The sequence below is a fragment of the Entelurus aequoreus genome, linkage group LG01, assembly GCF_033978785.1.
Source record: "Entelurus aequoreus isolate RoL-2023_Sb linkage group LG01, RoL_Eaeq_v1.1, whole genome shotgun sequence".
NCBI classification, from domain to species: domain Eukaryota; kingdom Metazoa; phylum Chordata; class Actinopteri; order Syngnathiformes; family Syngnathidae; genus Entelurus; species Entelurus aequoreus.
The window spans coordinates 79,331,006-79,356,599 of NC_084731.1; the positions used below are offsets into that span (position 1 = coordinate 79,331,006).

At 36.9% G+C, this 25,594-nt stretch overlaps 1 protein-coding gene across 1 annotated transcript; it reads right to left on the reverse strand.

The window, feature by feature from the left end:
• Positions 1 to 3,773: 3,773 nt before the first annotated feature.
• On the reverse strand, positions 3,774 to 25,289 carry LOC133641622 (chloride intracellular channel protein 5-like). Its single transcript, XM_062035517.1, has 6 exons — positions 25,120 to 25,289; positions 15,511 to 15,620; positions 11,364 to 11,489; positions 4,656 to 4,762; positions 4,426 to 4,583; positions 3,774 to 4,360 (listed from the first exon to the last, which is right to left on the reverse strand). The coding sequence occupies exons 1-6, from the start codon at positions 25,174 to 25,176 to the stop codon at positions 4,196 to 4,198; spliced, it is 723 nt and encodes a 240-aa protein (XP_061891501.1). The 5' UTR covers positions 25,177 to 25,289; the 3' UTR covers positions 3,774 to 4,195.
• Positions 25,290 to 25,594: the final 305 nt, after the last annotated feature.

Sequence of the window (25,594 nt, forward strand, 5' to 3'; positions counted from 1 at the left end):
CGGGTCATAAATCAATTAATTTTGACAAAAAGTAGGGACTTAATTCTCTCGTTTATCTTCATGCCGTACTCTTCTGCTGTCTCTTGCATCCTGGTCATCATGAGTTGTAAGCCGTTAACAGAGCTAGCTACTGTGGCCTGGTCATCCGTGCATCTTACTGTCTTGATGACATGGTCTCCCAAACAGATGCCTTCATCCACCTGACCTAAAGCTTCTTTCAGCATCGCTAAATCCTAGACATTAAACATCAACCATGTCTGGTTCCATGCCCGATCACAGCAGGATCTGTCATACTACCCTTCAGCCTGACTGTCGCAGTCTGCACCATGTATAATGCTGCCATAAACCATCGATCATGCCAATCGACACCAATGCTCTTTCGGATTTCTAGGAATTTTATCAAATCTACTTTGTCAAAGGCTTTCTCATACTCCACAAAGCACCAGTGTTGGGTTAGTTACTGAAAACCAGTAACTAGTTACAATTACTAGTTACTTAATTTCAAAAGTAACTCAGTTACTAACTCAGTTACTTACATCAAAAAGTAATGCGTTACTGTGAAAAGTAACTATTTAGTTACTTCTTTTTTTCTTTTTTTTTTTAAAGCTCCCATTAATGGCCTTTTAGCCTTCATTTCAGTACTGTTATTGCACTGGAGAATAATACAATCTGTTGATCAACGTGACATGCATTTTTATTTGCATTTTAACATAATTAATGAAAAACAGTGCAACATAAAAAGGCATTTCTCCTTTCTTTAAACTTGGACCAATGACCATTAATAAAAAACAACTGAAAGTGCAACATAAGAAGGCACGTCATCTTCCTTGAAACATAGATAGTGAAATAAAGCCTGACATCTGGAGTGATGCTGCTGTCTTCCACACTTGGAGTCATGGATTGTAGAGTCCTTGTTTTCAGTGGCAGGATCATTGACACAGATGGTGAAGTTTCAGATGTAACACTTTTGAGGGGTTTAAGCACCTGGAGGACCTCCTCTGCCACTCTCACATCATCATCAGACAGGTTGATGATGTATTTGACATTTTTCTTCAGGGTCTTGTGGGTCAATGCAGAGTATATATAGCTGCCTGCTGCTGCAACATATCATAAGTGGAGTTCCACTTCGTTGGGACATCATGTATGAGCTTTATGAGTAGGCAGCTTTAGTATTTGTTGCTTTGTCTTAAGCACATGAGCAGCTGTTGTGCTAGGAAACCTCCTTCCTGATCCATCCTATTGACTGAGATGTGATGCCAAATTCACTACATGTGCAAAGCACCTACCTGTGGTCACAGTCCTGCTTCATTCACTGCAATTATTTGATTTTTGGCATTATCACTTGTGACTGGGAAATCTTTATCTTAAATAAATAAATGATAAATGGGTTATACTTGTATAGCGCTTTTCTACCTTCAAGGTACTCAAAGCGCTTTGACAGTATTTCCACATTTACCCATTCACACACACATTCACACACTGATGGCGGGAGCTGCCATGCAAGGCGCTAACCAGCAGCCATCAGAGGCAAGGGGTGAAGTGTCTTGCCCAAGGACACAACGGACGTGACTAGGAAGGTGGGAATTGAACCCCAGTAACCAGCAACACTCCGATTGCTGGCACAGCCACTCTACCAACTATCTTCCATTCCTCCACTGCTTGTGTCAGTACCTGCACAAGGTGACTCTCGTAGAGGGGGCGTGTCTGCTCATCTGCCAGTCTGCTGTGATTAAGTGAGCACTTATCGTCACATAGTTTCGATGGACGTGCACCAGTCCGTCGTGAGCGCAACCGGTGATGCTCGGGATAGTTCATCCACAACTTTTTTCTTCTCATGCTCATAAAGATCTGGCACAATCTTAGCGCTGAAGTGGGTGCGCGACGGGATGTCGTAACGTGGCTCAAGCACGTTCAGCATGTGTTTAAAACCCTCGTTTTGCACAACGGAGTCTGCTCCTATAAACACACCGATTGAATGGCGCGGGGCGTTCAAGCTCTTCCGTTACTCTGCTCGCCATGACCACGCTGTGTGTGGACTGAACGTGCATGCGAACAACCTTTTTGTTTTGTTTTATATATCAAACCGCGGATCACGTGTGTGCCTCCCCTCCCCACACCCAGACACACGCCTCTTTTCTTCTCTCCGGCGTGTGACAGGGGAAGATTTAGAAGAAAGACACCGCAGCGCATCTGTTTCTAGCCGATACTACATAAAAAATAACGTAAAATAACGCAGTAACGCATCATGTAGTAACGGTAACTGAGTTACTGAATATAAAAAAATAACGCGTTAGATTACTAGTTACCGCCGAAACTAACGGCGTTACAGTAACGCGTTACAGTAACGCGTTAGTCCCAACACTGCAAAGCACACATGTATGTCCTGTTTGTGGTCGATACTTCTCTCGCTTAGTAATCTCACAAAACGCTTTGGCTTTCTTCGTGCCAACACCTTTCTTAAATCCGAACTGGTCATTGCTGATAAAATCTGTGGCCTTTTGTTCTGTTCTGTTGGTCAAGACCCGCAGAATGACCTTTGAGGCATGGACCACCAGACGAAAGGTTCTGTGTCCGTCGAATGAAGTTGTTTGTGGTCTTTTCTTGGTGTACTGGGACCGATCTCATCCAGTCCTTTGGCCACACTTTGGTAGTATAAATGGTGTAGCAGAGCTCCACAAATGCCTTGACTACCTTTGTATCTAAGGCAGGGGTGTCAAACTCATTTTAGATCGGGGGCCACATGGAGAAAAATCTACTCCCAAGTGGGTTGGACTAGTAAAATCACGGCACGACGTCTTAAAAATAAAGACAACTTCAGATTGTTTTCTTTGTTTAAAAATAAAACAAGCACATTCTGAAACTGTACAAATCATAATGTTTTTTTTGTTCACAATTACCTGTTGCGGTTAATAGTATATATACTTCATTTGTTATTAATATTTTCTGAATAAATTATGTGATAATGTTGGAGTATAACTGTCATACTCAATATGACAGTTATTTAAACATAACTCCTAAACAAAACATGCAATATGTCTAATAATGCCTTAAAAAATGTATCTCTGTGAGTTTTACTAGGAACATATGCTTTTGTAAGGTTTGCAAACACATAAATATTTTTTTTACTCAATATGACAATAATGTTCTTAGAATCCTGAGATCAATTTTCAACCTATCAAGATGAAAAAATTATATCAAAATCCATTTACAGTATGTTATTTATGTAATTTGATCATTTTTCACGACTGATGTACTAACATCATGTGGTTTATTTTGTACATATGTAGCATCATCTACAAAGATACAAATAATTGCTATTGTGACATCCAGTGGACACATTTAGAACAGCAGTTTCATTCAAACATTTCAGGTTAATTTTTATACTTAAACTCATCCCGTGGGCCGGATAAAACTTTTTCGGGCCGTACATTTGACACCCCTGATCTAAGGCCTTCCACATTTCTGCCGGTATACCGTCAATGCCTTTCAACTTCCCAGCCCTTAGTTGATCAAATGCCTTCACATTTTCCTCTTTTAAGATTTTAGGACCGCAGCTATCTACGTCGACTTCTTCCCTCAATTCTACGGGAAGACTTGTCTTCACTGGTGTACAACTCCTCTATATATTCCCACTGCTGACCTTTCTGAGCACACTATCCTGTGCTCCACATGCAAACACACACATATTATTGGTTGAACCTGTATGAAAGTGAATGTTTTTAGTAACTCTTTATTGAATTAAAGAAAGAAATTATCAAAAAACATGACTTTGTGACGCCGTCGGAGCGTAGCACTGCAAGTCTGCACCATATCGAAGCAGAATAAGTCGACATCACCAGCCAAAGACATAAAAATCAATTATCCATGAAAATATGGAGAAGCTGCTGATGGTATGGTTGACGGAGAAGCAGCTGGAAGGAGAAACCGTAGAAGTTCACTCACCAAGGTAAATACTGTACGTTATTATTACTACATTTCACTACTGTAGGATTTTTGTAATACATTCTGTTATATTGTTTTTCATACAGTATTTCTTATCTAAAAGTTAGTTTTTTCCTGTTTAAAAGTTACCCGTTAAAATTGATTTTGGTTCATTGAAATGGGCTGCCTTGTTTTGCAAAATACGAGTTTTTCCACAGACCCCAAAAAGCTGGTAACTGTTGGTACCACTGTACATGGACAGGGTTGTTGCAACTCATTTCCCGAGAACTTTTGCAACATCCTTATAGGCCAGCTCGATTTCCACATCAGCTGCACACGTGTTGGTGAACTCATCTCGGCCGTAGGCGTTGCCAAGGTAGCGCCACACACCTCGGAATTGGGACGGGATGTCGTAATTGCGGTATTTCTTTGCCACCACCTGCCGAAACAACCAACGCTAAAAGTTGAATAGAGCAAACAAGGTTAGAGACGTGGCTGCGTTACCTTGACAACATGAAGTTTGGGAAGAAGGTTGCAGTCAGCTAGCGTCAGCTCGTCACCGTCCAGATATTTGCGCGTTGATTCGCCATCGTCAAGCGGTAGAGGGTTCAGGAGATACTCGTCCAGCTTGGCCAGAGCCTTGTTGAGACTTTGCTCGAGTGCTGAAAGACACGAGTGCTCCAAGGTCTGAGAAACGGAGGCAGGATGCAAACGTGTTTGCTGCTTTGACTTACCACCATTTTTATTTGGACTCGTGTTTTTGATGTAAGCCGAGAACTTGGCAAACACGTCGTTTCCCGCCGTGTTGGACTCACGGTTCTTCACTGCAAGTTTGGGATACCTGAGGAAGAAGGCGCCCAGGGAGGACATTTGGATTTCAGATGTGGAGAGGGAGGCACTGTCCCTATACCGATTGGTACAGGAAGACCTGATCAGTCCAGGCATGCGCGAAGACTAAGTTACTTCATTTAAAAAAATTTTTTTTACAACAGAATTTCTGCGACGTCACATGCTGTGATATTTCAATGTTTTGTTTATGGCTTACCTACTAGTAAAATACAACAAAAATACAAAGCACAAAACCAGTGAAGTTGGCACGTTGTGTAAATGGTAAATAAAAACAGAATACAATGATTTGCCAATCGAAGTCCCACTGGGTTGTGAATTTTTCCTTGCCCTTATGCGGGCTCTGTACCGCGGATGTCGTTGTGGCTTGTGCAGCCCTTTGAGACACTTGTGATTTAGGGCTATATAAATAAACATTGATTGATTGATTGATTGAATTCTTTTCAACCTATATTCAATTGAATAGACTGCAAAGACAAGATATTTAACATTTAAAGTGGAAAACGTTATTTTTTGCAAATATTAGCTCATTTGGAAATTGATGCCTGCAACATGTTTAAAAAAAATGGCACGAGTGGCAAAAAAGACTGAGAAAGTTGAGGAATGCTCATCAAACACTTATTTGGAAAATCCCACAGGTGAACAGGCAAAATGGGAACAGGTGTGTGGCATGTTTGGGTATAAAAGCAGATTCCATGAAATGTTCAGTCATTCACAAACAAGGATGGTCAAGTCACCACTTTGTGAACAAATGCGTGAGCAAATTGTCCAACAGTTTAACAACAACATTTCTCAACGAGCTATTGCAAGGAATTTAGGGATTTGACCATCTACGGTCCGTAATATCATCAAAAGGTTCAGAGAATCTGGAGAAATCACTGCACGTAAGCAGCAAGGCCGAAAACCAACATTGAATGCCCGTGACCTTGGATGCCTCAGGCGGTACTGCATCAAAAAGTGACATCAGTGTGTAATGGATATCACCACATGGGCTCAGGTACACTTCAGAAAACCACTGTCAGTAATTACAGTTCGTCGCTACATCTGTAAGTGCAAGTTAAAACTCTACTATGCAAAGCGAAAGCCATTTATCAACAACACCCAGAAACGCTGCCGGCTTCACTGGGCCCGAGCTGTCACGTGTGGGTTTACGCAGCTTACTGCGAGGTTTGTTCTCCCGAGATGCAAACAGACTATTCCGGGCAAAGTGTGCAGGAAAAAACATGATTTAATTCTCAAAACTTAAAAGGGTACAAAAAACAGAAAAAACAATACGAAAGAAAAAAGTGCCGATCGCTAGTGATGGGTTGATGAGGTGTCATGAAGCGTTTCGACACATTGCAAAACTGTATTAATACTGTGTCGATACTGTGTCACTAAATACTGACATCTGCTGGACATTAAAAATCCTTACAGGCAACCTATGGACCGACTCAACTGACACTGATTTTATGACCTAGTATATACAATAATATAAACCAAGTCATTGTATTTCATTTAAGATTATTTCATATCTTCATTTAAATAAAAATATATCTTTATCTTTTTTAGATACAGTCAATAAATAATGTGAACATGTATCATAACATGGAAATCTAAGAGAACGTGTTGTGAATGAGGATGCTTGTGGACTGAGAATTTTTTTTAATTTTTTTTTTACACATTTTTATTTAAAAAACCCAGTTTTTCCAACGTATTACATTTTCGAAGATTTCTCTTCTTAGTTATTATTTATCCGGCTGTACAAAAGACCCGCTCACAGGGCACAGAGGAGGCGGCAGTTTGACACAGTTCGCGTATCGGTCACGTGACCGAAACAGCTCATGATCGGTCACGTGACTTTCTAAAAGCGGTACGCGCACCGACACAGGGTTTTGCTCTATGAGCTCGACGCATGCGCTGATGCATTGGTGTTGCCGGACCCATCACTACCGATCGCACTGGATGCTAGGGCTAACACTTAGCATAGACTAGAGACAAGGAATACTCAGGGAACTGTGGCATAAAACTAGCAAAACTTACGTGACGAGAGCATGAAGCAAACAATGACGCCAGGCCGACTGACTGGCAAAGGCAACTTAAATAATGCCTCTGATTAGTGCTCGGGAAGCAAGTGAGCGGGCGAGCACTAATCAGAGACAGGTGAACACAATGAGTAGCCATGGCAACCAAAACAAACTCACAGGTGCACAACCAAGAACTAAAGCAGTCCAAAACTAACAGAAAATAACTAAACAAACATGATCCGGACCACGGATCATGACACGAGCTCATCTAAGATGGAAACTGGGGACGTCGTGTCTTCCAGACTGTTAAAAGGAAAGGCCATGTAACACAGTGGTAAAAATGCCCCTGCGACAACTTTTTTGCAATGTGTTGCTGCCATTAAATTCTAAGTTAATGATTATTTGCAACAAAAAAAAATGTGTTTCTCAGTTCGAACATATAATATCTTGTCTTTGCAGTCTATTCAATTGAATATAAGTTGAAAAGGATTTGAAAATCATTGTATTCTGTTTTTATTTACAAATTACACAGCGTGCCAACTTCACTGGTTTTGGGTTTTGTATAAAACTAGAGATAGATTTCAAAAATCGCCACATCTTCAGTCAATGCAACCAATGACTTCATCCATCCATCCATCCATTCACTACCGCTTGTCCCTTTCGGGCTCATGGGGGGAGGGGAGGGGTAGGCTGGAGCCTATCCAAGCTTTACTCTGGCGGTAATCAGGGTACACCCTGGACAAGTGGCCCCCTCACCGCAGGCACTTAACTTACCGTAATTTCCGGACTATAAGCCGCTACTTTTTCCCCTCGTTCTGGTCCCTGCGGCTTATACAAGGGTGCGGCTTATTTACGGCCTGTTTTTCTCCGACACCGACGAAGAGGATTTCGGTGGTTTTAGTACGCAGGAGGAAGACGATGACACAATGATTAAAGACTGACTTTTCATATACCGGTAGGCTGGTTATTTTGATAACGTACAGGCGAGCACTTTGTATTACTTTGCACCGTTGTATTATTTGTACTCTGCACGAATGCTGTTCGCCATGTCAAAGATGTGAAAGTTTGATTGAATTATTGAAAGATTTATTGTTAATAAATGGGACGCTTTGCGTTCCCAAACAGTCATCTCTGTCCCGACAATCCCCTCCGTGGTAGCAGGAACCCCTATATACTACGGTAATTACACATCAAAACCCTGCGGCTTATAGTCGGGTGCGGCTTATATATGGAGCAATCTGTATTTTCCCCTAAATTTAGCTGGTGCGGCTTATAGTCAGGTGCGGCTTATAGTCCGGAAATTACGGTAAATCTGTATCTTCGCCTAACAAAAAGTAGACTTTAAAATTGTCAGTACAGTATTGGGAATTGATATATTTGATGTACCGTATTTTCTGGACTATAAGCCGCTACTTTTTTCCTACGCTTTGAACCCTGCGACTTATAAAACAGCGCGGATAATTGATGGATTTTTCTTTGCTAATAATGTTTTGCATTTAACATATAGTGTTGAGTATTGCCGCATGAGTGATTGTTTACCTGAGCCGGTGTTTCGTCTGCAACTGGACGTGCAAGTAAAAGACATCGGAATACGACACTGTTCGATTTTGCGTGAATCGATGCCCGGTAACAGTGATGGGCAAGGTCCTTTGGAAAATGTAGTGAGCTAAGCTACAAGTTACTCTCTATCCCCGGACAATTGTATCAAGCTGCACTACGAGCTACACGGCAAACGTAGCTAGCTACTTCAAAGCTATCTATGTGCCCACATGTATAATATCAATTTTAATGTAATTGAGATTGTACAAATATTACTATTAACTGTCTGTCATTTAGCTGGGGACACCCTACAACTACCTCTAGAGGTCCCCGCACCCCACTGTATTTATTTAATTTGCCTTTTCTTTGGCCCACCCCTATAATGTTATTCATTTTATCTACTTACAGTAAAAAACAGCATCTATATATGTCTTGACACAAAAAACATTGTCGTCAGCGAGGAGGATGATTGGCTGGGTGGGCGGATCATGGCCTGCTCACGCTGTCGGACTGACACACAACAAGACCGGCAGCCCGAGCCAGGGAAATTCGTAGGTGTCGTTCTCAAACGGTAAGTACCGGCACTACGTTTCGCTCATTGAAATTGAAGGCGTGATGGTTTATGTAACATGCACGCTATGTCCAGGAAAAAAGCGTTTATCTACGTCTGCCGCAAGCGACTCGAATCGCACCTCACATCAGCACATGCCAACATGACACCTGTTGCTGCTGCCAACCCAACCACAAGCCCAAATGCTTCCCTTTTTTAAAATCGGATTTGGAATTTGATTAATCACAGCTTGCATTTGTAAAATTAGCTTCAGAAAAGACCCCAATATTTGTACACGATTGCAATTTTTTATAATGTAATTCATTTTTAAAATTTTTACTCAAATGCATGTCATTTATTTGCACAGTTTTATCTAAAGTTCTTTCAGGGTGTATTTTGGTATACAGGTGAAGAGAATTGCACTACTTCTTTGTGTCTATACTGTGTTTTATACTTTCAATATTTAAAGTTATTACTTTACGGATTATTTGTTTTTATACAGATGTTCATCATCACAATAGTGTATAAAATAATGATCACGCCACAGTTACTATACTAGGTAACTAATTACTATTTCAATGAGGTAACTGAGTTACTAACTCCATTACTTTTCAGGAGAAAACATTTGACTTTTTGAAGGTAAAATGACCAACACACTAAACCGGGGGTCAGCAACCCGCGGCTCTATGCGACTCTTTAGCGCCGCCCTAGTGGCTCCCTGGACCTCTTTCAGAGATGTGTGAAAATGGAAAAAGATTTAAACAAAAAATATATTTTTTGTTTAAATATATTTTCTGTAGGAGAACAAACATGACACAAACCTTCCTAATTGTTAGAAATCCCACTGTTTATATTAAACATGCTTCACTGACGAGAGCATTTGGCAAGCACCGTTTTGTCCTACTAATTTCAGCGATCCTTGAACTCATCGTAGTTTGTTTACATGTACAACTTTCTCAAAGCTACATTTCTATCTATGTGTCCACATGTATAATATCAATGTTAATGTAACTGAGAGTGTACAAATATTAACTAGGGCTGTGAATCTTTGGGTGTCCCACGATTCGATTCAATATCGATTATTGGGGTCATGATTCGATTCAAAATCGATTTTTTTTTCCATTCAACACGATTCTCGATTCAAAAACGATTTTTGCCCGATTCAAAAGGATTGTCTATTCATTCAATACATAGGATTTCATCAGGATCTACCCCAGTCTGCTGACATGCAAGCAGAGTAGTAGATTTTTGTAAAAAGCTTTTATAATTGTAAAGGACAATGTTTTATCAACTGATTGCAATAATTTAAATTTGTTTGAACTATTAAATGAACCAAAAATATGACTTATTTTATCTTTGTGAAAATATTGGACACAGTGTGTTGTCAAGCTTATGAGATGCGTTAGCCAGAAGTGTAAACCACTGTGACACTATTGTTCTTTTTTTTATTTTTTTATAAATGTCTAATGGTAATGTCAATGAGGGATTTTTAATCACCGCTATGTTGAAATTGTAACTAATATTGATACTGGTGTTGATCACTACTTTTGGTTTGTTCTGTGTCGTGTTTGTGTCTCCTCTCAATTGTTCTGTTTATTGCAGTTCTGAGTGTTGCTGGGTCGGGTTTGGTTTTGGAATTGGATTGCATTGTCATGGTATTGCTGTGTATTGTTTTGTTGGATTGATTAATTAAAAAAAAATAAAATAAAATATATATATATTAAAAAATATATATATAACGATTTTTAAAAAATGAGAATCGAGTCTGAATCGCACAACGTGAGAATCGCGATTCGAATTCGAATCGATTTTTTCCCACACCCCTACTATTAAATATCTGTCATTTAGCTGGGGACACCCTACAACTACCTCTAGGGGTCCCCGCATCACACTATATGTATTTATTTAGTTTGCCTTTTCTTTGGCCCACCCCTGTAATGTTATTCTTTTTCTCTACCTACAGTAAAAAACAGCATCTATCTATATCTCGACAAAAAAAAACAATGTCGTCAGCTTGAAGCTTCACTCTTTCTCCGATTCCCTTGTCGTCATGTGACATGAGTGCGTGTCTGTTATGATTTTGCTTACTAGTTTCGATAACCCGCCTTGACTTGCTTCTGATTGGCCAGTCCGTAATGTTTCGCCCTAACCTTAACCAATTGTGACTCATCATACGAACACCAACCAATCATCATGGATGTTCTCAATCATCCAGGTCATTCTATTTTCTCCATTTTTTTTTTGTGCCCGGATTCACAGTCCATTTTCTCTCTTTGTAGTCTTGATGGCAGCTACATCGCTACATGGGTTTAAAAGTAGCTACGCTACAGGAAAAGCTACTCGTTAAAAAAGTAGCTAAGCTACCGCCAAGCTACTGGAAAATGTAGTCAAGCTATGTAGCTTAGCTACATGTACAGCACATCACTGGTCGTACCCACGGAATTTGGTTAGTGCCTGTAAAAGTATGGAATTATGTATGTGCAAGTGTGTGCAAGGTTTACTTGGGCGGAGCCAACTCCTCCTCCAGGTATTCCTCGATTTTATTGACGTCAGTAAGCACCTCCCCCTGGAAGGTGAGAAAGGGTGGGTGTGTCCCCGGGGCCAGGTTGTGAAGGTCAGCTGGTTTCCTGATCGGAGAGGAGAAACGTCCTTTTCAGTATCACCTTTTTCATGAGACAAAGTTACACCTTGACAGTCCTGAGTAAACCATTTTTGTTTTGGTTTTACAGTACTGGAAAATGGACTGGATGTAAACACAAGTAACAGCACAAGTCTTGGGTGTAGCGTGTGATCATAATGTCTCATCGTCCTTACTTGGTTGGTTTTATTTAAAGTGACTAAGCTGCCTTTTTTTTTTTTTTACCGTAAAATGTACAATTTTTTTTTACAGTGAATACCTGGTTTTAAGGTAAAAAAAAACGTTTTGTGACATTTTATACATTTTGCTTCTCTCAGGTTTTCACTGCGAAATAAAGTCAGTAGACATGATTAAAACTGTATGTTGTCACTTTTATTTGCTTGGTTAACTTCCGTTTTTTTAACTGTAAAATCGGCATACTTTTTTTTTTTTTTTCAGTGAATACCGTATTTTTCGGAGTATAAGTCGCACCGGTCGAAAATGCATAATAAAGAAGGAAAAAAACATATAACTCGCACTGGAGTATAAGTCGCATTTTTGGGGGAAATTTATTTGATAAAACCCAACACCAAGAATAGACATTTGAAAGGCAATTTAAAATAAAGAATAGTGAACAACAGGCTGAATAAGTGTATGTTATATGAGGCATAAATAGCCAACTGAGAACGTGCCTGGTATGTTAACGTAACATATTATGGTAAGAGTCATTCAAATAACTATAACATATAGAACATGCTATACGTTTACCAAACAATCTGTCACTCCTGATCACTAAATCCGATGAAATCTTATACGTCTAGTCTCTTACGTCAATGAGCTAAATAATATTGTTTGATATTTTACGGTAATGTGTTAATTTCACACATAAGTCGCTCCTGAGTTTAAGTCGCACCCCCGGCCAAACTATGAAAAAAACTGCGACTTATAGTCCGAAAAATACGGTACTTGATTTTAGTTTTGCTTCAGTAGGCAAAATTGGACGTGACATTTAGTTCATTTTGCTGTTCTCAAGTATTCACTGTAAAAAAAAAAAGGTTTACCGTAAAATTCACAGTGTTTTTTACACCAAATTACTGTAAATTGAAAAATTGTTCCATTTTTATTTTTGCGGTAAAATTCTGGTGACAGATCTGTCAGGTTTTTTTAACCGTGAAATCTGCGACTTTTCGTTTTTACAGTACATAACCGCAAATTGGAAAAACGGTATAACTTTTTTGGTATTTTTACGATAAAATTGTGGCAACTGAGCTGACGTTTTTTTCCGACAAAATCTACCCGCGGTGTAAGTTTTACAGTGCAATACTGTAAATTGCTAAATCTTTTTAAAAAAAATTTGCCGACTCAGCTGCCATTTTTTTTTTACTGTGAATACCTGATTTAATGGAAAAAAAAAAAAAGTTTCAGTTTCATTTGGCAAAATTTGACCTGGCATTTTGTGTTTGTCAGTAATTGACTGTCAAAAAAATCGAGTCGACTTACGGTGAAACATTTTTTTTTTACTGTAAAATCTACAGCCAATGTTTTTACAGTGCGTTACTGTAAATTGAAAAACAGAACCACTTTTAATTTTACGATAAAATTCTGCCGATTTAGCTTGCCATTTTTTCCCCACGTAAAAATCTACGTGTGGTGTAAGTTTTACAGTGCATTACTGTAAATTTCAAAATTGTACCACTGTAATCTTTATTGAAAACATTTGTCGACTGAGCTGCCATTTTTGTTTTACTGTGAATACCTGAATTTATGGGTAAAAAAAATTAAGTTTCACTTTCAGTCGGCAAAATTTGACGAGATATTTTGCTTTTGTCAGTTATTCACTGTAAAAAAAAAAAAAGTGAGTCAACTTACGCTAAAACATGTTTTTACAGTGCAATACTGTAAATTGAAAAACGGTACCACTTTTATTTTTACGATAAAATTCTGGCAGCTTGCCAGTTCCCCACCCCCCGTATAAATCTAACTGGGGTGTCATTTTTACAGTACATTATTGAAAATTGCAAAATTGTACCACTTTTTTACCGTAAAATCTAATGAGTTTTTTTTTAATGTGAATAACTGAGTTTATGGTAAAAAAAAAAAAGAAAATAAATAAAAACAATGTTTTTTTCATTAGGTAAAATCGGACGTGACATTTTGTTCATTTTGCTTTTTTCAGTTATTCATTTGAAAAAAAAATTCAGTCAACTTTCTGGTCAAATTAACCCATTTTTACACTAAAATCGACAGTCATTGTTTTAACAGTGCAAATTAAAAAACAGCAAAATTGGACATGACGTTTTGTTCATTTTGCTTTTGTCAGTTATTCACTGTAAAAAAAAAAGTGAGTTGACTTACGGTAAACATGTTCTTACAGTGCAATACTGTAAATTGAAAAACGGTACCACTTTTATTTTTACAATAAAATTCTGGCAACTTAGCTCACAAGTTTTTTTCCCCGTAAAAATCTACCTGTGGTGTAAGTTTTACAGTGCATTACTGTAAATTGCAAAATTGTACTACTGTAATCTTTAAGTTTTTTACCGAAAAATATTATTACTTTTTTTTTTTTTAAATGTGAATAACTGAGTTTATGGTAACAAAAAACAACCAAATTTTTTTTTGTTTTTTTCATTACGCAAAATTGGGCGTGCCATTTTGTTAATTTTGCTTTTGTCAGGTATTCACTGTAAAAAAAAAAGTGAGTTGACTTACGGTAAAACATGTTCTTACAGTGCAATACTGTAAATTGAAAAACGGTACCACTTTTATTTTTACAATAAAATTCTGGCAACTTAGCTCACAAGTTTTTTTCCCCGTAAAAATCTACCTGTGGTGTAAGTTTTACAGTGCATTACTGTAAATTGCAAAATTGTACTACTGTAATCTTTAAGTTTTTTACCGAAAAATATTATTACTTTTTTTTTTTTTTAATGTGAATAACTGAGTTTATGGTAACAAAAAACAACCAACATTTTTTTTGTTTTTTTCATTACGCAAAATTGGGCGTGCCATTTTATTAATTTTGCTTTTGTCAGGTATTCACTGTAAAAAAAAAAAGTGAGTTGACTTACGGTAAAACATGTTCTTACAGTGCAATACTGTAAATTGAAAAACGGTACCACTTTTATTTTTACAATAAAATTCTGGCAACTTAGCTCACAAGTTTTTTCCCCCGTAAAAATCTACCTGTGGTGTAAGTTTTACAGTGCATTACTGTAAATTGCAAAATTGTACTACTGTAATCTTTAAGTTTTTTACCGAAAAATATTATTACTTTTTTTTTCTTCTAATGTGAATAACTGAGTTTATGGAAACAAAAAACAACCAATTTTTTTTTGTTTTTTTCATTACGCAAAATTGGGCGTGCCATTTTGTTAATTTTGCTTTTGTCAGGTATTCACTGTAAAAAAAAAGTGAGCTGACTTAACGGTAAAACATGTTTGTACCACTTTTATTTTTACGATAAAATTACGATAAAATACGATTAAAAAAATCGTAAAATGCCGTAAAATATAATTACTTTTTTATTTATTTATGTGTCATAACTGAGTTTATGATAAAAAATAAAATAAAAAATAAAAAACACAATTTTTTTTCATGACATTTTGTTCAGGTATTTACTGTAAAAAAAAAAAAATCTGTCGACTTTATGGTCAAATAAACCCTTTTTTACACTGAGATCTACAGTCATTGTGTTAACAGGGCAAATAAAAAAAAACAGTAAAATTCTGGTGACTGAGTTGTCAGTGTTTTTTCACCATAAATGCTACAGCCGTTGTTTTTACAAAAAAAATTGAAAAAACTGCACAACTTTTATTTTCACAGTAAAACTTTACCGTTTCTTACTGTAAAACCTACCGACTGTTTATTGTTTATTTGCAGTGGATACCCGAGAGAAGCAAAACCAGCAAAGCATCACGTCCAGTTTTTCCAAGTGATTCCAAACTCATCTGAGTGACGTCTTGTGACCCCGATGATGCCAGGTGTGACACATGGTGGTTGTCTACATTCGTCAGTTCAAGCGTTCGTACCTCTTCAGGTCAACGGTGGTGACGTTGAAGACCACGCCTTTCAGCCAAAGAATCATGAAGAGACGCTGCGAGAATGGACAGTTTCCAATGCTCTCCCCATCACTGCCAGCCTGGACACACACACACACACACACACACACACACACACACACACACACACACACACACACACACACACACACACACACACACACACACACACACACACACACACACACACACACACACACACACCAGTATGACTTTAAAGTGAAGCAGTTTTGTCCCATACTACTACACACTGATATAACACACTCACCACACAAAGAGCACCTTTATAAACAACCACTTTGTTTATTTTGCATTAGGGAATTTGGATTGTGTGTGTGTGTGTGTGTACATGGATGTGTGTGTGTGACACGGTAACACGAGCCCAGCATGAATAATCCACACTGCTTCCATTAGCTGCTTCACTGCTCATCTATGAACTGACTTTTCCTGCTGTTTTCTAATAATAATAAGTCTTTACCTTGACTATACTCGTTGACTTCCCTCACTAGATGAACAAACGTTGCTAAGAATGCCTGATAAACAACCCTGATTGAAACACGACTGGGATGTGGGTGGTTGACGAGCCTCTTGCTGGTTGTTATATCTCTCTAAAGCCATTCAGGAATGCAACTGATATCTGTCGGATTTATTTTTTGTTATTTGTTATTACTATTATCTTCTCCTTCTTAGTATCCTGATATATATATACATATATATATATATATATATATATATATATATATATATATATATATATATATATATATATATATATATATATATATATATATATATATATATATATATATATATATATATATATATATATATCTTATGCAGTACAAAGAACGTCTGAATTAATTAGGATTTAAGTAAGATGAAAGTACATGAAATGTTTTTTTTTTTAATATTTTCTTTTTTTATTTCATATATTTATTTTTGATTTATTTTATTTTATTTATTTACTATTAAAAAAATAAACATTTTGTTCCACTTTTTAGTATCGTTTATATATATATACACACATACACAATACATACACATATATACATATGTATATTTATATATACATTAGGGCTGGGAATCTTTGGGTGTCCCACGATTCGATTCAATATCGATTCTTGGGGTCGATTTTTTTTCAATTCAACACGATTCTCGATTCAAAAACGATATTTTCCCGATTCAAAAGGATTCTCTATTCATTCAATACATAGGATTTCAGCAGGATCTACCCCAGTCTGCTGACATGCAAGCAGAGTAGTAGATTTTTGTAAAAAGCTTTTATAATTGTAAAGGACAATGTTTTATCAACTGATTGCAATAATGTACATTTGTTTTAACTATTAAATGAACCAAAAATATGACTTATTTTATCTTTGTGAAAATATTGGACACAGTGTGTTGTCAAGCTTATGAGATGCGATGCAAGTGTAAGCCACTGTGACACTATTGTTCATTTTTTATTTTTATAAATGTCTAATGATAATGTCAATGAGGGATTTTTAATCACTGCTATGTTGAATTTGTAACTAATATTGATACTGTTGTTCATAATATTCATTTTTGTTTCACTACTTTTGGTTTGTTCTGTTTCGTGTTTGTGTCTCCTCTCAATTGCTCTGTTTATTGCAGTTCTGAGTGTTGCTGGGTCGGGTTTGGTTTTGGAATTGGATTGCATTGTTATGGTATTGCTGTGTATTGTTTTGTTGGATTGATTAATTAAAATAAATAAATAATTAAATAAAAAAATAAAAAATAATAAAAAAATAAAAAAATAAAAAACGATTTTTTAAAAATGAGAATCGATTCTGAATCGCACAACGTGAGAATCGCGATTCGAATTCGAATCGATTTTTCCCCACACCCCTAATATATATATATATATACATACATATATATATATATATATATATATATATATATATATATATATATATATATATATATATATATATATATATATATATATATATATATATGTATATATATATATGTATATATGTATATATATATATGTATATATATATGTATATATGTATATATATATATGTATATATATATATATATATATATATATATATATATATATATATATATATATATATATATATATATATATATATATATATATATATATATATATATATATATATATATATATATATATATATATATATATATATATATATATGTATATATACACATATGTAGTTTTTTGTTTGTTTGTTTGATTTTACTTGTGGGGGGGAAATACAGCATTTGCTGTATTTGTGTTTATTTTTGTCAACTGTATGTCAGTAATAACTCCATCCAACTTTTTAAACTATATCTCAATTCTGTACGCTGCTGCTGGAATTTAAATTTTCCTGAGGGAACTCTCTTGAAGGAATCAATAAAGTACTATCTATCTATCTATCTATCTATCTATCTATCTATCTATCTATCTATCTATCTATCTATCTATCTATCTATCTATCTATCTATCTATCTATCTATCTATCTATCTATCTATCTATCTATCTATCTATCTATCTATCTATCTATCTATCTATCTATCTATCTATCTATCTATCTATCTATCTATCTATCTATCTATCTATCTATCTATCTATCTATCTATCTATCTATCTATCTATCTATCTATCTATCTATCTATCTATCTATCTATCTATCTATCTATCTATCTATCTATCTATCTATCTATCTATCTATCTATCTATCTATCTGTCTGTCTGTCTGTCTGTCTGTCTGTCTGTCTGTCTGTCTGTCTGTCTGTCTGTCTGTCTGTCTGTCTGTCTGTCTGTCTGTCTGTCTATCTATCTATCTATCTATCTATCTATCTATCTATCTATGTATCTATCTATCTATCTATCTATCTACCCATCCATCCATTTCCTACCGCTTGTCCCTTTCGGGGTAACGCAATAAACAAAAACAATGCTTTATAAATTAGGATGTCAATCCAATCAATCAATCAATCAATCAATGTTTATTTATATAGCCCTAAATCACAAGTGTCTCAAAGGGCTGTACAAGCCACAACGACATCCTCGGTACAGAGCCCACATACGGGCAAGGAAAAACTCACCCCAGTGGGACGTCGGTGAATGACTATGAGAAACCTTGGAGAGGACCGCATATGTGGGTAACCCCCCCCCCCCTCTAGGGGAGACCGAAAGCAACGGATGTCGAGTGGGTCTGACATAACATTGTGAAAGTCCAGTCCACAGTGGATCCAACACATCAGCGGGAGTCCGGTCCACAGCGGGGCCAACAATGAAAGTACTTGACCTCACTGAAATCTTTTAACCAAATGTTATTTCAAACAAAAGCGTATAAGTTAGGGCCATCAAAAATAACGTGTTAACATGTGATTAATCACAAAAATGATTGCATTCACCATGCATATATGCAGCTTTTGTGTATTTATTTATTTATTTTTTGCATTTAAGCAGATTATTCACAAATTTTTTTGTTGGGTTGTTACGGCCCAGGCCTCGTTGGAGTCTGCTTGACCACCTTCTCTCCCTCTCTCTCTTGTGAGTGTTTGCAGGTCCTGCAGCTGCACCTCATTGGTGGTCAGCAGCAGGAGGATACCAGCTCAGTCCCTGCTCTGCTCGTCTCCACTCTGCTTGGTCTTCTTTAGCACATTAACTTGGTCTTTTGTTCAGAAAACGTTACCATTGTACTCACTCTTGTTATATTACATATTATTTTGTGCACTTTTAACTTCAGTTTCAGTTTCTTTGTCGTTGCTGCCCTGAGCTCGCTGTAATACTGTACATACCGCAAATTTCACTTTGAAATACACCCAGACGGGACTTTAGATAAAAGGGTTAGCAAGTTTTGAGCAAATAAATCACATGCATTGAAGTAAAACATTTTAAAAAAAATTCCAGAATGACATTTTGACAATAAAATTGTCAATAGTGTCCAAATATTGAGCAGTTTTTTAAAGTTAATTTGTTAATCTGCGGTTTATAAGACGGTGCAGCTAATTAATGGCTTTTTATTTGCTGAAAGCCATAATACAAATAGTTTAAAAACAAAAAAAAGGTGTTTTATTGTTTGTGCTATGGTGCCATCCTTTGGACAACTTCGCTCCTTCCTTACAACAGGAAGTAGAAGTTCCCCTCAGTCTGCTAGCCGTCCATAGCGTTCTACTCGCCTTGATTCTTCCTTCATCACTCCAAGCGACGTTTGTAAGTTTTACAATATAACTAAAACAATTCTTACTTATTAAACCGTCCCATGTGTGACGTCCGTAGGAGTGTTTGCATGCATACTTGTACGTGCTATCATAATGTAATGAAGCTAGCGTAGTGGGCATTAGCTAAGATGCTAACACGTTTATGAGAATCTGTGTTAATATTTTTAACTTACAACGGCAATCTTTTTGTATTGTTTCACTTTGACAAATTCCTCAGCAAATTCACCAAAACGTCCCCGTGGAGTTATTGAGTCTGTTTAGCTGATTGGAGCTAGTGGGTCCATGACCATGACTTCTGTTTTGTTTGATCATTCATTTTACTGCCTTGTTACAGACACCGTTTGGAAACAATTAAGGTATGTAAATAATATTTACAAAATGTTTCTGTGTAAATAACTCATTTCACAATGTATATATCTGCGGCTTATAGTTCACTGCGGCTAATATATGGAAAATAATTCATAGTTTCATCCCTCGTGATCAAACAAAATGAAATTAACTTTAAATAATAAATATGAGCATCAGGTACTTTTTGCAGGACCCACACAACAACAACATGAGTGAGATGTGTTTAAATATATTGACGCGGTAAATATGTTCTCATCCAGCTGATCATTTCATATCATTTTCCCAGAGGCTAGAGCTCATTTTAGCAGAAATAGGCAAGCAGGGGACATATTGTGTTTACTCCCAGGCGATGCCTGTCTAAGGAGGTTGCTTGGAAACCCATGTGCTACATAACGTCTAATCAGTCATACATCCTTTTCCTGTCCCGTGCAGAATCCAGAAAAAAACCCTTTTATTAGGTGCACCTGCACAATCAAATAGGAACTAATGCACATTTATCTTCTCTCTTTACTACAAATTTAACAATAGCTTCATTGTTGTGGTTTAAATCGCTGATTCTACGTTTGTAATATATTTGTGGTTCTTTGACGCAAGACAAATGTTGAGGAGCCGTTCATTTCAAAGAGTCGTTCAAAAGACTGTTGAGGAAAAACTTGGTACAGCTGCAAAAACACAATGAACTTAGACTTCGTCTTAGTGTATCTAAAAAGCCATTAAGTCACAGCCTATCTCAGCTTGAACAAAATACAGAATAAATAATAAATACAAACTATTCTCTGTGTCAACCACCCCATTTGTCATTTCCACATGTTAATCTGTGCTAACTCAACAAATCATACAAACTATCCAGTAGAATTCTAGGCATCACTGTGTATTGATAGAAAAATCAAAGTTCTGCAATGTTTGAACCTTTTCAACAAACCAAAACTAGAAACTTAAAAGACTGACGGTATCGCAGTAAATCACACACTGTTCATTTTCTTTAAATTTCCACAGAAGACAATAGTTTCCACAGAACTATATCAATGCTGCATTTGAAGTGGGGTTACTGATTATTTATTTGGCTCCTGAGACCTGGCATCTTTAAGCTTTCACGAGTGCATCGATATCAGGTGTCACATCTGTACCGAGGATGTCGTTGTGGCTTGTACAGCCCTTTGAGACACTTGTGATTTAGGGCTGTATAAATAAACATTGATTGATTGATTGACATCTTGAGTGGCAGACAATTTCAGGATGTTATCCAAGTGCTCTGTTTCATTGATGCTCGTTACAGAGAAAACTTGCTCTTAAAGATGTGTGCTGTCCCATTCACTTCCGTGAATAAATAGGAGGAGGATCGTTTTTTTCTTGGAGCACTCTGCGCTTTGTGTCTACTTTTTTCTTTCTTTGACAAAGACATTTTGTGGAAACGAGGGTGCCAAATCACGATGTGTTCGAAGAAGAGGACGTAGAATTGCAGGTTTTACGTTGGGTCGAGGGGGAGAAACCACAGCACAGCTTTGCTGCCCAGCAGGCACAAGACATTAAAACAACGTTGAGAACCTGTTGAATTAGGTCCTGACGTTGAGCAACTCAAACATAACGTTAAAACAACATGCTTTTTGTTGATGTTTAATCAATGTTGAGTTCTGACCTTGATTTGATTTTTTCATTTTGGTCATTTCCCAACCAATATTTGACAACACAAATACAACGTTGAAACAACATGCTTTCTGACTGACGATGTTTAACAATGTTGGGTTCTGGTGTTGATTTGACCTTTAAATTTTGGTCATTTCCCAACCAATATTTTCCAAAACAAATAGAACGTTGAAACAACATACTTTTTGACGACGTTTAGTCATTGATGGGTTCTGACGTTGATTTGATCATTGAATTTTGGTCATATCCCAACCAATATTCTACAACACAAATACAACGTTAAAACAACATGCTTTTTGACTAACGACGTTTAATCAATGTTGGGTTTGTGACAATTGAATTTTGGTCATTGCCCAACCAATATTCGGCAACACACATACAACGTTGAAACATGCTTTTTGACGACGTTTAGTCATATTTGGGTTCTGATGTTGATTTGACCATTGAATGTTGGTCAATTCCCAGCCAATATTTGACAACACAAATAAAATGTTGAAACAACATGCTTTTTGACAATGTTTAATCAATGGTGTGTTCTGACGTTGATTTGACCATTGAATTTTGGTAATTTCCCAACCAATATTCGACAACACACATACAACGTTGAAACAACATGCTTTTTGACAATGTTTAATCAATGGTGTGTTCTGACGTTGATTTGACCATTGAATTTTGGTCATTTCCCAACCAATATTTTCCAACACAAAGACAACGTTGAAACAACAAACTTTTTGACGATGTTTAATCAATGTTGGGTTCTGACCTTGATTTGACCAGTGAATTTTGGTCATTTCCCAACCAATATTCGACAACACACATACAACATTTAAACAACATGATTTTTGACGACGTTTAGTCATAGTTGGGTTCTGACGTTGATTTGATCATTGAATTTTGGTCATTTCCCAACCAATATTCGACAACACACATACAACGTTGAAACAACATGCTTTTTGACGACGTTTATTCATAGTTGGGTTCTGACGTTGATTTGATCATTGAATTTTGGTCATTTCCCTACCAATATTTTCCAACACACATACAACGTTGAAACAACATGCTTTTTGACAATGTTTAATCAATGTTGGGTTCTGATGTTGATTAGACCATTGAATTTTGGTCATTTCCCAACCAATATTTTCCAACACAAAGACAACGTTGAAACAACATACTTTTTGACGACGTTTAGTCAATGTTGGGTTCTAACCTTGATTTGACCATTGAATTTTGGTCATTTCCCAACCAATATTTGACAACACATACAACGTTGAAACAACCAGCTTTTTGACGACGTTCAATCAATGTTAGGTTCTGACGTTGATTTGACCATTGAATTTTGGTCATTTTCTAACCAATATTTTCCTACACACATACAATGTTGAAACAACATGCTTTTTGACAATGTTTAATAAATGTTGGGTTCTGACGTTGATTTGATCATTGAATTTTGGTCATTTCCCAACCAATATTTTCCAACACAAAGACAACGTTGAAACAACATACTTTTTGACGACGTTTAATCAATGTTGGGTTCTAACCTTGATTTGACCATTGAATTTTGGTCATTTCCCAACCAATATTTGACAACACATACAACGTTGAAACAACCAGCTTTTTGACGACGTTTAATCAATGTTAGGTTCTGACGTTGATTTGACCATTGAATTTTGGTCATTTTCTAACCAATATTTTCCTACACACATACAACGTTGAAACAACATGCTTTTTGACAATGTTTAATAAATGTTGGGTTCTGACGTTGATTTGATCATTGAATTTTGGTCATTTCCCAACCAATATTTTCCAACACACATACAACGTTGAAACAACATGCTTTTTGACAATGTTTAATCAATGTTGGGTTCTGACGTTGATTAGACCATTGAATTTTGGTAATTTCCCAACCAATATTTTTCAACACAAAGACAACGTTGAAACAACATACTTTTTGACGACGTTTAATCAATGTTGGGTTCTGACCTTGATTTGACCATTGAATTTTGGTCATTTCCCAACCAATATTTGACAACACATACAACGTTGAAACAACCAGCTTTTTGACGACGTTTAATCAATGTTAGGTTCTGACGTTGATTTGACCATTGAATTTTGGTCATTTTCTAACCAATATTTTCCTACACACATACAACGTTGAAACAACATGCTTTTTGACAATGTTTAATAATTGTTGGTTACGGGGTTGATTTGATCATTGAATTTTGGTCATTTCCCAACCAATATTTTCCAACACACATACAACGTTGAAACAACATGCTTTTTGACAATGTTTAATCAATGTTGGGTTCTGACGTTGATTAAACCATTGAATTTTGGTAATTTCCCAACCAATATTTTTCAACACAAAGACAACGTTGAAACAACATACTTTTTGACGACGTTTAATCAATGTTGGGTTCTGACCTTGATTTGACCATTGAATTTTGGTCATTTCCCAACCAATATTCGACAACACACATGCAACGTTGAAACAACCAGCTTTTTGACGACGTTTAGTCATAGTTGGGTTCTGACGTTGATTTGACCATTGAATTTTGGTCATTTCTCAAACAATATTTTCCAACACAAATACAATGTTGAAACAACACACTTTTTGACGACATTAAATCAATGTTGAGTTCTGTCCTTGATTTGACAATTTAATTTTGGTCATTTCCCAACCAACAACGTGGATCCATCGTTAGACACCAACGTTGTCTCAATTAAAAAATGCAACTATTTTGCAACGTTGTTTCAAAGCCCGTTTTAATGGACATGTACGTATAATCAACGTTGTATCAATGTCTTGTGCCTGCTGGGTGTGTACCTCTTCCTTGCTCGGCCCTGTATAAACCATTTACTTGCCTCACAAAATTGCTATTGCGACATCCAGTGGACACATTGAGAACAGCATATTCTTATGTTTACACTTAGCAAACCTATGTTTGACATCCCCGGTTTATACAATATAAAAGCTGAGCATTTTTGTCTCTGGCTGCAGTTTTTTGTCTATTATATGCGGGTGCACCTGATTAAATGACTCAAAGGTGTCGGCCTGTCTTCTATTCTTTCCACTTCTGCTAAAGTGCCAAGCAGCATTACGAGTTGGAAACATGCAAAAACAGCATAACTTCACACAGAAGCCACTCCTGCAAGTCCCTTCAAAGCTGCTGCTGCCCGCATAGAAAGGAGCCCAGTAATAATTCAGTGAGCAGGATAGAGAGTGAGCGTCCATGCACGTGTTGGTGTCGGGTTCACGCAACCAAAATCAACAACACGTCTCATTTGGACTTAAAGGAGCGCCCACTCTACAACATACACACGCTCCACGTAATCTTTGCATTTGCAGTGCTGACAAACTTGCTTTTGAATGCCCCCACCTTGACAAATAGCTCGATGTCTGGGTCCTTATCTTCCTGGGCCGCAATATCTGTCATAGTCACACACACACAGGAAAGAAAAAAAAATGCGTCTCCGGGTGTATTTGTGTTTGCAAATTCTACTCCAGGTCCATTGGTGCCATGGCAGCTCTGTCAGAGTCAGCTGAGGATGACCGCCAGGAAGTGTGTGTGTCAGGCACAGAGAGGTGTGTGTGTGTGTGTAAGAGAGAGTGAGGTGTTCAGTTTGCCCTCAACAGCGGGGTATGACGTGTCAGTCAAAAATAAACCCCTGAGGGGGTGACAGGGAAACAGCCATCAGGCCTCAAACAGGTGATCAGACCTAGTTGGGCCTGTGACAGTACCCCTCCCCTAAAAGGCAACAATACACACATTACAGAAAAACAAGTCACCTTTACTCTGGAGAGCAATAAAAATTCCTGTTATATGACTTTTTATTCATGATGCTGGACTGTTC

Coding starts and splice junctions, on each gene's coding strand:
- LOC133641622 (XM_062035517.1), bottom strand. CDS start 25,176: ATGACAGATATTGCGGCCCAGGAAGATAAGGACCCAGACATCGAGCTA. Junction 15,621..25,119: donor ACATCGAGCTATTTGTCAAG/GTGGGGGCATTC, acceptor GTGTGTGTCCAG/GCTGGCAGTGATGGGGAGAG. Junction 4,361..4,425: donor CCAAACTTCATGTTGTCAAG/GTAACGCAGCCA, acceptor TTGTTTCGGCAG/GTGGTGGCAAAGAAATACCG.